The 17,335-nt window shown below is 38.6% G+C and overlaps 1 protein-coding gene across 4 annotated transcripts in view; it reads right to left on the bottom strand.

Annotated features, from left to right (window-relative positions):
* Window positions 1-17,335, bottom strand: part of NFKB1 (nuclear factor kappa B subunit 1) — a 57,935-nt gene that overhangs the window by 36,345 nt on the left and 4,255 nt on the right. For 2 of the 4 annotated variants that reach the window (XM_059844190.1, XM_059844189.1), the window contains exons 2-4: window positions 9,974-10,026; window positions 8,769-8,853; window positions 1,498-1,538 (exon numbers count right to left, since the gene is read on the bottom strand). In XM_059844190.1, the coding sequence (XP_059700173.1) occupies window positions 1,498-1,538; window positions 8,769-8,853; window positions 9,974-10,018 (171 nt within the window). In that variant the 5' untranslated portion in view covers window positions 10,019-10,026. The remainder of the gene's footprint in view (window positions 1-1,497; window positions 1,539-8,768; window positions 8,854-9,973; window positions 10,027-17,335) is intronic. The other 2 variants (XM_059844187.1, XM_059844188.1) reach the window with 1 other exon arrangement.

Here is a 17,335-nt window from a genome sequence, read left to right as displayed (position 1 = left end):
CATTCATCTTCTTTCTAGTAGTAGACCACTCTGAATTCTAAGTCTGTATTAGCTAAAAGTGAACAACATGCCTTAAAATTACTCCATAAGCAGAAGCTTCAGTATCTATCTCACTAAAGCCTTTTCAGGCTAAGAACTTGTTTACCAAGAAAATGTAAACTTTTATGACTTTTATTCAGACCTAACCAATCACCTTCCAAAGGTGAACTGAGTGACCCAGAGTTCTGTGTGTTGATCCAGTTGATCAAAAGGCAAATCGCCCTCTGCAGTCAGGACACATCACTCTGCTGATGGATCACCCTCACCACCCTGCTATAAGCCCCTGCCCAGCTTGCCACACGGGTACCCCACGAGAGGAGCCCCTTGCTGAGAAGTCACACATGGAAGCAATGGTTTCTCCTTATGGACTGTGCACTGCAGGCCCCACCATGCAAAGGCATGGCCTAATTTGGGATGAACTTAAAACAATGAGGAAGATGCAGCATATTCTTCCAAGAGTTCACAGCACACTGCTGTTTCACTTAGTGCTGTGATGAAGAGCCCTATTTCTGGAGGGATGCCCCTGCACAAAAATGTCTTTGGTGTGTGATTGAAACCAGTGTTCTCCACTGCCTCCTGCCAGGAAGACTGGATTGCAGTACGCTTCTGCAGAAGACCAAGAGGAGGATGGGAAAGCTTTTAGCCACTGTCTTCCCCTGTTTACTGAACAGCTCTATAAGGGAGAATTTTATGCAATTCACTGGGACAGACTGGAAAGGCACCTCCATACTTTAACAGCTTCAGGAGGAATCCTTGTAACTGCTGGTGCCACCAGCCAAAGGGGAACAATACCCAGGCACACTTCAGGGCAATCTTTACCCAGCAATTATTTGCACATCAGTTGCATGAAAACTAACCAGTGCATTGAAATGATTGCTGTCAGAGGAGCACAGGTTAGTGTTCGCTACCTAATAGAAAAAGAGTTTCATTTGAGTACTTATCTTCATTTTTCCTGGATTATTCAAAACAGACAACCATAACAAAAAGAATCTCAAAGGACAACCGCATTTCTTTACAACAACAAAACACAAGTCAAAAGTTCCTGTAACTTGGGAATTAAGTATTTTTATTTTTAACTTCTTGTGTTTCAAAATCTATGAAACAAATCCCAAAAATCTTCTGTGTTTGATCTACTAGTTTATGTTTCCAAATACTGGGGTACCGTAACAGCCACTTCTAAGATGAAGAGTCTATACTTAGCAAGGCATATTTTTAAAACACTTAGGGTTGGTTTTTTGTATTATGACACTTCCAGAGAGAGATAAAGAAAACAGAACAAAACAGGAAATGCTTTAACTACAAAAGTAAGAGTTAAAACTCCTCGTGTTCAAGTGCCACATTGGTTCTGAGGGCTCAGACTTTTCTGTGCTCTTTTTTATGTAAGTCATAGGTTTATTCAAAGCTGAATGTAGTAATATAGCTACCTTAGACATTTTCAAAATGTAGTCTTCTTCTTACCTGTTTTGGCTGTTCTATGATTTGAAGATATGGTCCATCTGCTAACATAAAAAAAAGAAAGAAAAGTATTAATAGAAATTATATTTCCATTGCTATAATGAATATATAGGTTGTAGGGGTAAGATTCTGCCCTTGAATGTCTTGAGATAAAATTTTTGAAAGCATTTAAGTCTCTTCAGAACTTAAATTTCAATAAATTATATAATCACATGGCAGTCTGTCACTCCCAACTAAAGATCAGTGGAATAAGAAGAGGAAGATTAAGTCAAAAAAGTTAATTTTACTCAGAGAGCCTAAATGGACCCAGCCCTAACTGATCCCCCAGTTAAAATCTGCACTGGTGAATAAGAACAGGATCCTTCCCTTGCCATTGACAGCAGCCTGGCTTCTTGAGCTAAGGTGAACTTTTGTATTTAAACCCCTTGGGCTCTAGAGACTACACTCACCAGCTTTTGGCCCTAGGGCTTCCTACAGAATAGGTGCTTTTGCAAGTCAAGAGACAGCCAATGGGAAGCTCTGAGGCATGGGAATACAGGAGGAATTCAAGCTGTCTCAACATGCCCCAAACAGTCAGAACTGCTCTAAAAAAAATCCTGGAATTGAGAAGATTAAACAATTTACATTCTTTTAATAATTTCAGACACACTTTTAAATATAGTGTTCTGCTGGGCCTCTAAAAACACTGAATACATTCAATTTGACTACAAATACAGACTCTATTTTGAGATCCATCTTGAGCATGGTGCTGATACATAGGATTATGTTCTACTAAGATTCTATTTGTGTCTTTTAAAGAAGGCTTCATTAAACAACTTTCAGTCTCCTACAGTGGCTAACTTCATGCTATAAACCACATGCAAAATTCACCAGTTTTTATAGCTTTTGAGTAGGCCCTAAATCCAATGAGAATTCAGCGCCACCAGAGTTAAGCATTCATCACCTGGTCAAAGCTTAGCTCCAACTCTGAAAATTTAGATTATTTACATCAAGAAGGAAAGTTCCTGGGCAAATGGCTGTGAAATACCTCTTGAAATGCAAGCCACTGATGAGTCTCAAAACAACAGTTCCAATAGCTATGATTACTTCCCTCTCTCTTGCTAAGCAGTCAAGATGATTTGTATTTCAATGCCAGAAGATCTGTTGTTTTCAAAGTAGACCCCAAATGACAGCTTCACTGGAAATACTTACATAATATTTTCCCAGCCATATTCCTGTTGAAATTCTGTATTATCAGTTCTACTCTGTTAAATGTATTAATGCTAAGGAGTCAAGCACAGATCTTTACTGAACACGCTTCTCTCAACATGAAAGTTTGAATAAATATACAATTGATGAAATTAGTATTCTGCTACACCAGTTAGCTGACTCAGCAACTGAACTAACTTCATGTCGAAGTCATATTGCAAATATTATCAGTCACTACAATTTCACATTTAAAGATAAAATTATTTCCCAAATCCATCAATTGTACTTTTCTTTGAAAAAGTAAACGGTGCTTCCTGAAATCAAGAAAAACAATTGCCCAAAGATCCTATACACATAATCCTGCATTACAAAGCAGGAAAAACAGTTTTTAAAAGATGCAGAGTAATATTTAGCTTTGGCCTTCTGTTTCAATTTTTGTCTGTAACAGACAGAGTCAAGATGAGCTGAGTTAGGTTTAAGCAATGAATCAGCACTTAAATTTAAGACCTTTTTTCATAGACCTCTAATCCTCCTCATGCTTTAGGCACCTGAAAAGTTATATTTTAACAATCCAGAAGCCATGTATTTTCTGGGCATTGGCAGAAATAATGCACCTAAAATACAACAGTGTGTAGTTCAGCTTTCAACTGAGCCTCCAGGGCATGATCAGCCAAGTAATTGTTCTTTGGCTCTTCTCCTCTTAGGAATTCATTTTCAAGACATACATGTTGGGTTAGCACAAAATACTATTGTTTTCTTTCAAACATTAGCCAGAAAAGAAGTCTCCTTATCTAATGGCTAAATGGCTGCAGAAGTCCCCCAGGACACATCACACCCAAGTTACAGCTTCTCCTCAGAATAAGGAAATTCAAACTCCTAAGAAAGGCACATACACAATCTTGGCACATTGGAAAACTAAAGAAAAATGCTTCATACCACTGATATGGTTTTCCTTGTGAAAACTCAGGAAAATTGAAAACTTAGGACTGTGGTTATTCTGACCTCTTGGAAAAAAAGGTTTCAAAAAGCATACAAATATGCTGATAAAAAAAATCATAATGTTTTATATACCAGCACTAGAAAAGTGCAAAAAAGATGCAGTGTAAATGTACAAAGCCAAATTAGATGTCTGTTATCATTAAGTCACATTATACAAATAACATAGCAATGTACTTAAAACAGTTTTTTGAGGTCTTATTTTAACCTTTGGGTTCCATGACTAAAGATTTTCCATTTTTTTTTAACAGTAATTCTCTGGTATAGCATCTGAACCAGACACAATTTACAGTACAGAGAAGGCATTCTAATACAAAAGCACTTAATAATATCTGAAATGCTACTTAAAAATAAACCAGCAATGTTCAACAAAACACCCAGGCATAAATGGCATATTGTTTTGATTATAAAAACGATTTTATTAGTGAAAGATCTCATATAGCTGTTTACACTGAACTCTGAATATTTCCCAGAGGCACATTACACAACCTAACATTGGCTATGTGCGGTTCCTTCTTTCTCTCATCCTTTCCCATGGAGAAAAGAAAACACATTTAGTGTTTTGCACACAGCAGTTTTTAATACTTTGTTTCTAACAGCAGGCCTGTCTTTGTCTCAGCAGACAAAGAGCAGGAACCTGAAGAGGAACACCTTGTAAGAGGAACTAAAAATGGCGAGATTCATGATGATCCTTTGTTCCAGCCTGGAAGGTGCTTGCTTTAAGTTCTTGCTCAAGGAGCACCCCCCTTTAAGATGCTAAACAGCCACTGAAGGAACACCACTTAATGCATGGCTTATGTTCTACTTGTGCCCTACAGAGAGGCTGAAGGACAGGGCAGGGAGCTGCCTCTAACACATGCACTGCTCGCACGGCTGCCAAGAGCCAGGTTTTGACAGGAGTGCCCCTGGTGCTTTGGCTGGCACTGCTGCAGCTGGGAGGCCAAGAACTGCAGCTGCAACACGCAGTCCTCCAGCCTGGAGGGGCTTTGCCACATCCTGGCCCTGCTGCAGGGCTTCTTTTTCTGTCTTCTCGCCTCGGTTGCCACAGACCGACTGGCATCCCACTCCACTCTGAGTCACAGTCCCACTTCCCCACGTCTTCTTCAACTGCCAAGTTTCTTCATTTTCCTGCCTGAGTCAGAGGCCCTCCTGCCCCTTGGCACTCCCACCACTTGCATTCTTTCTTCCTCTTGGCAGGCCTCGCCCTACACACACACATTTCCAAAGGAGCACCCATCCTAGGCTCCCCCTTGATTCCTTCTTCCCACCATAGCAAAGTCAAGGAAAAAAGAGGTCTCTGAGGGGTGGGATATCCATGCAAGCCTGGCAACTCTGCTGGACTAGTGGGGTCCTGTATCTAATAGCTTTCTGAGTACCTACAACCATTCAATGTAACCTGCAGCAACCTGTGGACAAGCACCCTCCCTCACATCCTCTCTGCTGGTGGGCCTCCAGAACAGGCATCTCACCCTTGGAATTGCTGTTTTTCTCTGTGGACATGGCTGGAAACACCCACAGCCTGTAGGTTTTGATTGCTAAATCCCACATCAACTCTCTTGTGTCTATCCTGGCAGTGGAACCTTGCTGCTAAAAGTTCAGACTGGAGACCTAGTGCCTTATCCTTCCTGAAGGATGCTCTTGTAGCATCTGCATGTCCTACCCCTCAGGGATTCTCCTGCACAGGAATACTGTCTTGAATCCCAGCTCTTCAGTGTTCAAATCATGATGCTTAAAGCAAATGGCACATGAGACTTTGTTTAACTTCTTCCCTTGGTTCACTCTTCCAAACATGAGCATAGGAGGTCTAGAAAGAGCACCAGAAACTGTATGGAAGCCCAAACTCCTGAGGATTAGGGCCACTACTGTGGAACAGGGAAAACAAACACTCATCTCATTTTTGGTGATGGTCTAGTCTCCTTGAACCTCTAACATTATCTCTCTCTCAAAAAAATATGAAAAAGAAATGTCTTCGTTTTCCCTGTATAACCTTCTCATTTTTCACAGAGAGCTGGACAGAGGAGGTTAAAGAAACAACAGAAAATTAATTTTAGCAGCCTCCAGGCAATACAGTTCAGCTCCTGATCGCTCTGCTTTAACTTCAGAGTTTTAAAAACACACCACCTTAATGCCAAGAGCTGGTTAGACCAGAGCCTCTCGAACCCAAGACAACTACACTTTTCCCAAATCCACCTCTAACTGGGACACGTCACATGGCTGTAGATGGCCTTGGATCATCATGAGGGAGTGCAGAACATCCGAAATTACAAACCCCTTAGCTCAGAGCTCTGTCCATTTCCTCTCCAATGTAAGGCATCACTTTGTTTCTCCACTACACAGTGGACGTCCCACTGATGTGCCCCCGCTTTTACTCTACCTACATACATGCTGTGGTTAATGCTCCCTCCATCCCCAGTGCCACTAAGGATCAGTACCTAACCTACCTAATCAAAGGCAGGATACTTCCCAGCAAGCCAAAGAGGCTGATTTCATTAGGTACTGCCTTTTCTGCTGGTAAAACTTGAACCATATAACTACTGCAACTTTAGATCCAAAGTAACAAAAAAACCCAATTTTTATTTAAAACAGACATTCGAGAGAGAAAAAGAAGCAAAGACACTTGAGCACTGACAATGATGTTGAGAAAATCAGCGCCCCACCATCTCAAAGGTTTTCTACTATTACTGTAAATGTTAACATGGCAGCAGAGCATCTATCACCAGAAAGTCCCCAAATTCCCCAGCTGCTTGTTGATTCAGCCCTGCTGGCACGACACGGCAATCCACGGTTACACATTAAATCTGTCTCCCGTGTAATAGGTCTGCCACTGTGCCTTTATGGATGCACAGACAGAAAGATATAGGCACCACAGCCAGATCATGAGGAACAATTAATGTCTTTGCTTCTTCCTGCCTTAATCACCCATCTGTCCTTGAGAAAAATCCTTTTATTTCATTCTCTCCATATCTCAGCTGGAAGTACTTCTGGAAAACCCCACATTACTTTTTTAACTGACTTTGTTGAGTAGAAAGAAATCATTATCCCTGCTTGAAAACCACTAAAGTAGAATATAAAAATTGTTTTATTATCTTTTAACTGAAGAGCCAGTCCATAGTAACAATGCAACATATTTTCAAGAAGGGGAGGGAATAAGCATTATTGGGATACTGTTCAAGAAACAAACAAACCAACTGTGGCATCGTCAGACGCAGCTGAAATGATCAACCTTTTCTGAATGTTTTTATTAACTTTTTGTTTGTGATAACATGAAATCCACGATCTGTTACTGAATTCTATTTTGTGCACAAGAAACTTGCCACCTATACTGCAGCAGTAGACAAGAGCAGGGGCACTTATAAAAAAAAGGCTTTTTTTGAAGCAATTTTTCAAATTAGGACAGAGCCAGACTTAGCCCAGTAAGAATTTTCTCTGGCTGCAGAACTCAGTGAATCCTTGACTCCCTGACCTTTTTTTGAAAACAGCTGTTTTTTACTTTAGATGATAGTTATCTGAAAATTAGCTTTATATATCTGAATAATTTGTTTGGAATGAGGCTGCCATAAAGGATACAGAGTAAGCTCAAAAGGTACAGGTAAAAGAGCTCTGTACAGGGAAATTTCAATAACCTTATTTTGTTCAACAGAAGCTGGGAGAAAAAATCCCTTGGTCTCTAATGCACAAGCCCTTTAATACAGCACAGATGAATCTTACTGAATAATTTTATCTGCCTTAATAAAAATACACTGTAAACAAATGATTGCAACATTCATTTGCTGGATGTTTTTCCATATTTGTCAAGAGCTTTGCTCATGAGAACATTTTATCTTGAAACAAAATTATCTGTACCATGTGTTTCTTGATCCTTTCTTGCTACTACTCTTTTAATAAAACAAGGAAACACTAAAGCAGTAAGCCTGCTTTAATTTTTATTCTATAAAAATAGAATAATTTTTATTCTATTGTTACTTTAGGATGGAATTTTACCTATGAAGGAAGATGTTAAATCCTTATTTCATTTTACCCTTAACACCTTCACTGCTGTGAAGTGTATCAAACACTGCAATCAGAAGTGGTTTGCACTTTCTACCAAAGAAAGAAATTTGCAATCCATAAGACACCAGCTACACCCTAATACAACAGAGTCAAACAGATAACAAGAGAAAGCTGTCATGGTAAAAGACTTGAACAGCTATACTGGAGCAATATTTTGAGAAAAAATTCCTAAGTTTAAATTAAATTTTATTTCCTTCTTCCTTTTGTATCAGTTGTTCTAAAGACTAAGCAGGAGAAAAGAGTTTTCCAAACTCATGCAAGAAGTAATATTTATGAAGAAATTTAATAAGCAAAACCAGACCAAGGTTGATCAAGCAGCTGATACTGACAGAGCTATAAAAAACTTGCAATTCTTCTTACAGTTCTGGAAGCACACTGTAAGAGCTGTTTATCAGACCTTTGCAGAATTCTATTTGCTTATTTTCAGTGGTTTGTTGCAAAATTTGTCTGAGCTTTCAAACCAGTGTTATTGTTCAGGAAACTGTCAGGTGCTTCTAATACCACACTGCCACTTCACAGGAAACAGAGAAGTCACTGAGAAGGAAAAACACATTTGAATGGTACAGGAAGCTAATATTCTCTGCATTTTATTACTGAAAAACAAGCACCTTAAGAACCATTACAACAAATGCAACAGCATTCAAAAGGAAAAGAAGCACAGGTTGCAGTCTGCAAACTGGCAATAGCAACATGCAACTTGCTGAAGGTTCAAATTCAAAAAAAAGCCTCAACAAAGTAATTTATAAAATTGGGTCACTCAAAGCTCTTTGGTCACTGTTCTGGTTTCACCTGGTAAACTGCTGAAACTTTCAGTTTCTGTACAAGCCACAAGAAAATCCGATTTGTCTCACTGCTGAAAGTTTCATGAGGGGAAGAAAATCGCAAAAAGATGTAATAAAAAAACTAGCTGACAACTTGCAATCTATTATTATGACACACAAGTTGGTAAACAAAAAAGGCTCTGAAAAGAACTCCTCAAAAGAAAACAAACAGGAAGAATCAGCAGGACAATGGCACCATCAAATAGTAAGGGCTCCTACCTGTTCGTAGTGGCAAGTCTGCAGTGATGTAATTGGTACTGTTAAATAAAGCATTCATTCCCATGAACTGATCCACTGCAAACATCTATATTGAAAGAAAATACTCTTCATTATTACATACATACACAGTTGCATAAAACATCTATCAGCAAAGCACTCTAAAGTTCTCTGCAAATATTGAGACTGCAAACACCTCGTTGAATTACACAAACATTTTATAGCTATTTTATTTTTGCTGGCAACAGCACTGCAAGCAGAGCTGACAGCACCAACCCAAGTTTCCCCACCATCATGAGACCACACCAACCTCAGCACAGTTTCTAAACACCCATTCTGCTTACTTGCACTAACAACTATAAATCCTAAAGAGCTCATACAGTAAATTCTGAAAATCTAACCCTAGATTGTCTTGCCCAAGGCCTTGCTAAGAACCTGTGAGTTTTCATTTCCACTTCTCTGATGAAACCCCTCCAGACTACATTCCTTATGTAAATATATTTACAAGCTCGAATGCAAGGAAACAGAACATCCAGGTTAAAGTTGTGTGGGTTTTTTTTTTAAACACTGATATGTCTTAACTTACTGTAATTGTTGTCAGGTATAATCTATCTTTTTCCAAAGTGGAGCAAGCATAAAGGAGAAAATAGCTGCTCTTTGAAAATTAAGGTCAGGAGAAGTGACCTGTTCTTCACTGTTTTTCACCCACAAACCATTCTCACAGTTCAAGTAATTTATGGAATGATCTAAGAAGATCAGGAAGAGCTCCTGAAGAGCTAGGCCTATGGATCTGTGTGAGTGAAGGAACATTTCAGTCATCACTGTCAATGCCAACATCACAAAAATTTACACAAAAAGGCCTTTTAGGACATGCGGGGTTTATTTTCAGAAATACTCCAATGTCTACCACAGAAGAAATTCCAGAGCAAGTGTCACAGGCATGCAAGGTATAAAATTAAGGTTTTTTTTTTTAACTGCTTAATTCAGCAGGCCTAGATTTCCTTCCCATTTCAGCCATTTAACCAGTAAAGGCATTTTACAGATCACATAAAAACCAGCTTAGGGAATAAAGCCCTGATTTCTGCCAATGCAGAATGATTTTCTATGTCCATATTAAGTCTAGGAAATGACAAGACAATACGAGAGAAGGCCGAAACAGACAGCTAGGGGAGGATACAGGGATACTGAAGACACAGAAATTCACTTACTTGGGGATCAGATACCCCCATAATATAGGAATCTTCTGCTGCCATTTTAAGTCCTGAAACACAAAAACATGATTAGAACTCCCATTTTTTTCTTTTCCCAATGCAGAGCAATAAAGAAGCCTAGAAAGCATTCAGAGTTAAAAGCCCAATCTCTGACACTTTTTATTTTACTGGTAACATTAATGATTTCTAAAATACTTCTAAAATTCCTCATTATTTGGAAGGGGCAATGTAAGGACAAGATAGGCTACAGCTAGGATTTTCCATTGCCTATTGCCAAGAAATTTAAAATTACAGTCAAATCCAGAAGTCAAAATTTCTTAAAATCAGGAACTGTTTCTGTGTTTGCTCTGACTATTCTGCCATTAGACTTTAGGCAACAATTTTGCCATAGTAATAGCAGAACTTTTCATTTTTATACAATATAAACAACATTATGAGCACTTGTGAATGAACCCTAACAGCTTTCTTATGAAGTATTACTAAATGCAAATAAAGATGCCCAAGAAAGAACAGACAGTATTAAAAAAAAACAAAAACAAAAACAAAAACAAAAAAAAAAAAAACAAACAAACAAAAAAAACCACCAGGAATCTATAATTGACTAATTTTGGACACCTTTATTTCCAGGGTTCCACAAGTGCTTAACACACACAACAACTCTGTGCTGACAGTGACAATTATGGATGCACAGCATCCATCACAACTCTTTCTCACAGGTCTACAAGTGAATTCTGGACACTGGAAAAGTTTAGCTTGGTTAGTTTTACTGGGACCAGTAGTGGACCAGTAGCAGAACATGTGAATTTTCTGAGGAATTGATTAGGTCTGTTAGAAAATATTAGTATCATTGTTAATTCCTTTCATGTACATGTTACTAAAAGAAGTAGAATTTCACCTATGCTGAGCTCACTAAATAAGGCTCTCCAAGGGATATCTGAAAATAACAGTAGGACTATTTCAAGAGACTCATGTCTGCATTCAACAGACACTAAATAAGATTAATAACTAACAGAAGACAGAAACAGGTCACTGGCCCTCATATTCCACCACAGTGAACACAAGCCATGTTTTCCAGCAAGGAGAACTGTGAAAACCTACTGCACTACCAAAGAGAGGTGCAAGAGATCAGTAAGTCATCAAAGAAAAACTGAGTCACCATGCACCTCCTACAGGAACTAGAAAGGCAATTATCAAAAGGAAAATTGGAATACTTGGGTACTTCACCTTGATGGAGGCTAAACTCTGCTTGTTAACAATCTCCAAAGACAACACAGTCACCCATTCCCCACAAAGTAGAAGATGTAAATAAAAATAAAATGGAGAAATAGGAGACAATACACAGATGACTTCAATGAAAAAGATGTGGGTACAACTGCTTTTTAACCTAGAAAATAAAAGTACCCACCTGACTGTAAATCGATTTTAGAAATATTTACAGGGCAATATTTATTTGTAGTATTTGTTCAAATATCAAATAACTGGTCTTAAGATTTCAGCCAAAAATTAATAACAGATATAACAAGCAGCCAATGTCAACCATGCTGTACTTCATCACCTAATACAACAGGATTTCAGCAAGATAAAAAAAACACCAGTCAATCACATTAGCTCATAGGCACATTCCACAAAGCATTATTTTCATCAACCATTTGCCATTGTTATTATTCATCTTTATGGAAAAAGTCAACATACAAGGCATGATAAAACCTTCAGGATACAATGAAATGTACTAAGATATTTTTACTTGACTTCTGTTCTGTAGAAAAAATATAAGTAACATTATCACCAACTGACAAGTTTCTTAAATCATTGAAATAACTTGTAACATTTTTTGTCAAACACTTCTTACTAAAAGGTGTAGATATTACAGAAAACAATCTGAAGACCTCAACAGCCAGCTTTTTTTTACAAAGTGTCAGAAAATACCCACCCTCTTGTTACACCCTGATTAGGTAACTGTGAGTGCAAATGCCAGGTTTCTTCTGCATAAATAGAATAAAAAACTAGTCCTAAAAACCTTGTTTTGTGATGTCCCATATTTAAACACTTAAAATTTCATCAGTCACATATGCGAAATTGTATTCCAAAATCCTGAAGTTTGCAGATGACATGGTAAACATTCTTGTTCAGAAAAATAAAACATTCAGAGGAGCTAACATGAATACCATCTGCCCACTTGCCTGTTTGCTCAATGTATACTTTGCCAAACTTTCAAACAAAGCATCTCACAGCTTCTTCTGTAAGCCACAGGACAAATGTAATAATAGGTTCTATTTTCTTTGCCCTATTCTAGCTCCTCAGGCTGCACCTCTCTCCCTCCAGCAGAACCTTGGGGGCAGTGTCCTCACACCTGCCACACTTCTGGTCACATCTACACCTCTACAATACATGACTTTCCAACAAAGGGGAAAAATAGCGCAGAGGCATTACTTCTGAAAACTTTTCACTTAAAGCATTTTGATGTAAAACTTAGAACCCAGCTAGGAAAAAAACCCCTACGTCCATCTGAATCAGTCCTTCAGTTTCACCTTTTGAAAACAGTAATTTCTGGTTTTTTGGCTGATGCAGCGAATAACATCATGACACTAAAACAGCAGCCTTTAAAGATGTTCCCCCTGCAGTACTGTGTTCAGCTCTGGGCTCTTCAGCACCAGGAACACATGGACCTGCTAGAGTAAGTCCAGAGGAGGCCACGAAGATGCTCAGAGTGCTGGAGCACCTCTCCTGCAGACAGGCTGGGAGAGCTGGGGCTGTTCAGCCTGGAGAAGAAAAGGCTTCAGGGAAACCTTAAAGCACCTTCCAGTACCTGAGGAGGGCCTCCAGGAAAGCTGGAGAGGGACTTTTCACCAGGACGTGCAGGGACAGGATGAGGGGGAATGACTTTAAACTGACAGAGGGTGGGATTAGATTGGATATAAGGAAGAAATCCTCCACTGTGAGGGTGGCAAGGCACCAGAACAGGTTGCCCAGAGAAGCTGTGGCTTCCCTGTGCCTGGAAATGTCAGGTTGGACGAGGCTTGGAGCAATTTGGAAAATTTATGGTATAGGAAGGTTTCTCCACCCAGGAAATTTGGGGGGGGTTGGGATTAGGTGATCTTTGAGGTCCCTTCCAACCCAAACTACTCCATTATTCTATGAACATGACACTTGGAAGCAGCAAGGTAGCTACTGACATAGCACCCAGTCAGCTGTAGGTAGGTACCAAAGAATGCCTTCCCAGGTACCAAACACAACCTCTCTCACATCATAAGTGCAGATGCCTCTTACTTCAGATCTTTCATGTTCAGATCAGCTGCACTGCTTGAGGGAGGGGTTACAGACATTCTCTCTGGCCTGAAGGTTAAGCCAGTTTATTATGAACAGATTATAATTTAGATGTGCAAACATACACCTTTGTGTATGTAAACTCACACTTAATTGCCCTATCAGGGCCTAGACAAAGATTAACCCAGCTGTTTAAAATAACCCTTCTACATGACTGAAAACACTCAGTTTGCCTATGTTTTGTCCTCTCCAAAGCCAAACAGATAACAAAAGTGTTCTGGGAGCCCTACCTTCAAATAACCACTCGTTTCCTTAGGATTTATTAAGTTCACAAATCCGTACACTTCCTCTTACATGAAAACTGATGTAAACCCACAGTGTCAGTAGCATGATCAAAACCCCAAAAAGACACAGAAAAATAGATAGATTCTAGCACTACCTGTGTGACCTCTAATTGGCCTCTTCCCTCACTGCTCCAGTTTCTAAGCACCTTTCCCATTTGCATCAGGTGGTAAGATTAGCATCTACCTCAAGTAGCTTTGTTCATTCTCTCATTAGATGAAATGTATTATTATGGGTTAGAAACTGCCACCTCTCTCATTTGCAGATGACTGGATGAAAATTGCTTTGTGGACATTCATGTTATTATAGATGCCTGCTTCCTGCATATTCCTCCAATTCCCACAAATTGTACTGCAAACTAGAATCTACACTAAAAAAATACCCCAACACCTGCAGACCACAATCAACCACAGCAGTCTCCACCCTGGAGATCATCTGAAGTTTTTCAGATAATGGGGCACAGGAAGCTAGACATTTCAATTCACAGTATTTAAAAGCATGAAAATTCAAAGGTCAGTGAAGAAACTTCACTTTGGCTTCTAGTGCAACAGGAAATTATAAAATACAGCTAAACTTGCCCAAACCCACACAATTATACCGTCTGAGAATAAGTGTGGGATGTGTGTGCATGTGCATACATATTCCTTTCTCTTCACAGCAGGTCGATTGCCACTGTGAAAAAGGTTTAAATAGAGAAAAAGAGAAAACACCTAGGAAGGCATGTATACACATACAGGAGATGACTCTTGCACCAAACAACCCAGCAAACCCAATGGCAGGTATTTTGCACCACTGCTCCTCCTTAATAACCAAATGATACAAGGTACAAGTGGCACAGCTGGAAGAACATGATTTATTGTATTCTGAGTATTTGTTCTAAAGCTTCAAAAGGAGCAGCCATTTAAAATGAAAACAACATAATTAATGTAGGAATGCTGTAATCCACGAACAAGAATTCTCATTTCTCTTATCTCAATCATTTGATTTCAGAGCTCTTCCCTGTTATTCTCCCACATTCACTGTGTCTGTTTACGTTTTAAAAAGCAAGATAAATTTCCCTACCCTACTGTTTTCAGCCCCCCGATTTTTCAAGGGTACAGATCCTTCCCTTTACTTCTTTCTAACTTTCCAGCCTGAATTTTAAGCATGAGGTGAACTCTTATTCTCTTTGACACTAGTGTCCAAGCCAATCCCTAAAAACTTGGAATAGAACTTCTCCCTACAACCTTTCTACAGACAAACATGATCTTTATCACCCAGTTCATTGCACTTGAGAACTGAAATTAGTGTGATGGATGTTCTTCCACAAGGAAATTTATTTAAACCATCTCTTAGTTCATGACATGTTTTACATCATCCTGTTCTCACCTTTCAAGGCTGGGATTCAGAAAGCAAGCCTCACAATGGGAAACTACAACACCTCATCTGACTTGATAAACTGCAAGAACAATTCTTCCTGAAAGTTTTCTAGCAGAGTGCTTTTTCTCTTTAGATTGGCTTTCACTGGCATTTACCTGTTAAAAATAAACTTCTTTAACAGGACACTGAATGAAATTAATTAAATTCAGTGTGGTTATGCTCTTAGCCTGTTTATTTTGCTTACTAAAAATAGAGAGGAATAAGGATGAAAATGAAGCAAAAATGTGTCTCTTTCCTATACTGTAAGTATATTTTTACTACATCAGGGCTATGAAGTGTGGAGAATGATCTCATTACAGAGAATTATATTTTTGGGAACAGCACCAAATTTTCAGAATTCCTGTAGCAACTGTGAAGTACTGAGGTAGAAACAGTAAGTGCTGTATTGTGCAGACAGGACAATGTGCTTTACCTGTTACTGCTTCTTTAACTTTAGGTGGCAATTATCCATCCTTGAGCCTCAGTCTTTCACCCTTTGCAAAACATAATCTGTATAGGGACAATTGTTTCAGAGATTTGCATTTCCCAGAGATGCTGGGAAAAGGTGTTGTGCAATGGACTCTTTGGGTTGCTGGGTCAGGGCTGGCAGCAGGACAAGTGCTGCTGAGATGATTTTGGCTGGAGGCCAGAGCAGGATCTGCTCTGACAAAGCAGAGCTAGGATCCACGCTGTTCAGTTTCAACCTTTCACCACTGCAGTCCCTTCCAAGTCAGGATGCTGCCCACACCTTTCACTGCACAGCCTTTTCACCTTGCTTCTGGCCACCTCTCCACTTCAACCAGCACTACATTTCCCTTGGAACCCAGTTATTCTGCCCAGAGTTCCAGAAGCTTAGCTCCAGAGCACAAGACTTTTAATTCAACGTAAGTGATGATAAACAGCTAATGTATTCTCTAATATACAAAGTCTAAACAAGTAAACAGAACTCAAATATTAAGGGAACATCATGCATACTTTTACCCACAATATTGGCATAGATGTCTTCAGGACAAATACTAAAGAAAAATATGTTCAAAAACACAAGAAGCGATCGCTAACTCACTCATGTTGACACAAAGCCACATCTATTATGTTATTTTGAATGGATTTTAGAGTCAAGTCAGTAATTAAATAGATTTGAAATTTGCCTTTAAATTTTGAAATGTTTACTACTATTTCTTCTCCCAGCTATGACTTCAATACCTGGGGGTGTAGGGAGCTGTTTTAAGGAAACAACACTCAGTTTTCACAAAAGCAGCATAAGGAAGTTGTATTTTTCACATTCCTTCTGGTACTTCAAAGATGTGTAATCTCTCAACCAAGAATTTGGTGCAATTTCTCACATACAAGTGGAAAAAAGTTTGTACAGAGACATTTTGATCAAAGATTCTAATTTCCTCTGCAGAGTTTTTGTCATCCACACACTATTGCAGCTGCAATAACACTACATAACCCTAAATGACACTGTTTGTTTTTCTAATATAACAACCCAAATTGTCTCCTCTTGTGACTAATTAAGTCTGCTTATTACTTCCTGTTGGGTGGGACCTGGCAGTTGTGTTTATGTGTTTTTAAAATTTTTAATTGCTGAAGTTAAAATTTTCAAGTATTTTCAGTCATGAGCAGAGGCATTTCTTGATATCACTATAAAAAATTCAGAATATTTTGGAAATGAAATCAATCACAAGTACTTGAGATTTCACAAGTGTGGTGCTCTAAATAAGAATTGTTGGGTGCATAATTATTTTATGAAATCTAGAACCAAATTTATTACAGCATGTAACAACTAAACCTGAAGAAAAAAAAAATCATAGCATAAGAAAATTTCTTTGTCAAAAAGTAATTGGACTACCTCAAAGGTGTTCTATAAGCTATGTTTGCAAACAGAATTTTTGTCGTATTCCTTTACCAAGGATCAAAGTAGTGAACTAATATGTGAAGAGGAAATACTAAAATGCCATAAACATATAAACTATTTTTTCATGACATTGTTGGAATAAAGTTAGAATGTTTTTGTTAAAACACATTCAAAGTAACTTAAACCAAAGGAATAAACAGAATTCAAATATATGGCAAATGTATTTTGGTACACATATAATGCTAAGTAGATGTAAAGATACTGAGGTTCAACACAGAAAAACAGCCATAATAACTACATTGTGTTTTAGCCATGTGAGGTGCTAATGTTACTTGAACTCCTGAATATGATGCTAAAATGCTGTTACTTTTTCCTCCAGATTAAGATCAATCACTGGATGTTCTTTGCAAATAGCTCCTAAAAAAGCTGTTCATCATAGTCAAATTTTAACTTAAGAAGCCACACACACCCATTTCATAAGCCTGAAGTGTAATGAA

This window comes from Haemorhous mexicanus, chromosome 4, assembly GCF_027477595.1.
Source record: "Haemorhous mexicanus isolate bHaeMex1 chromosome 4, bHaeMex1.pri, whole genome shotgun sequence".
Classification (NCBI taxonomy): domain Eukaryota; kingdom Metazoa; phylum Chordata; class Aves; order Passeriformes; family Fringillidae; genus Haemorhous; species Haemorhous mexicanus.
This window is presented reverse-complemented; position numbering and strand designations above follow the sequence as displayed.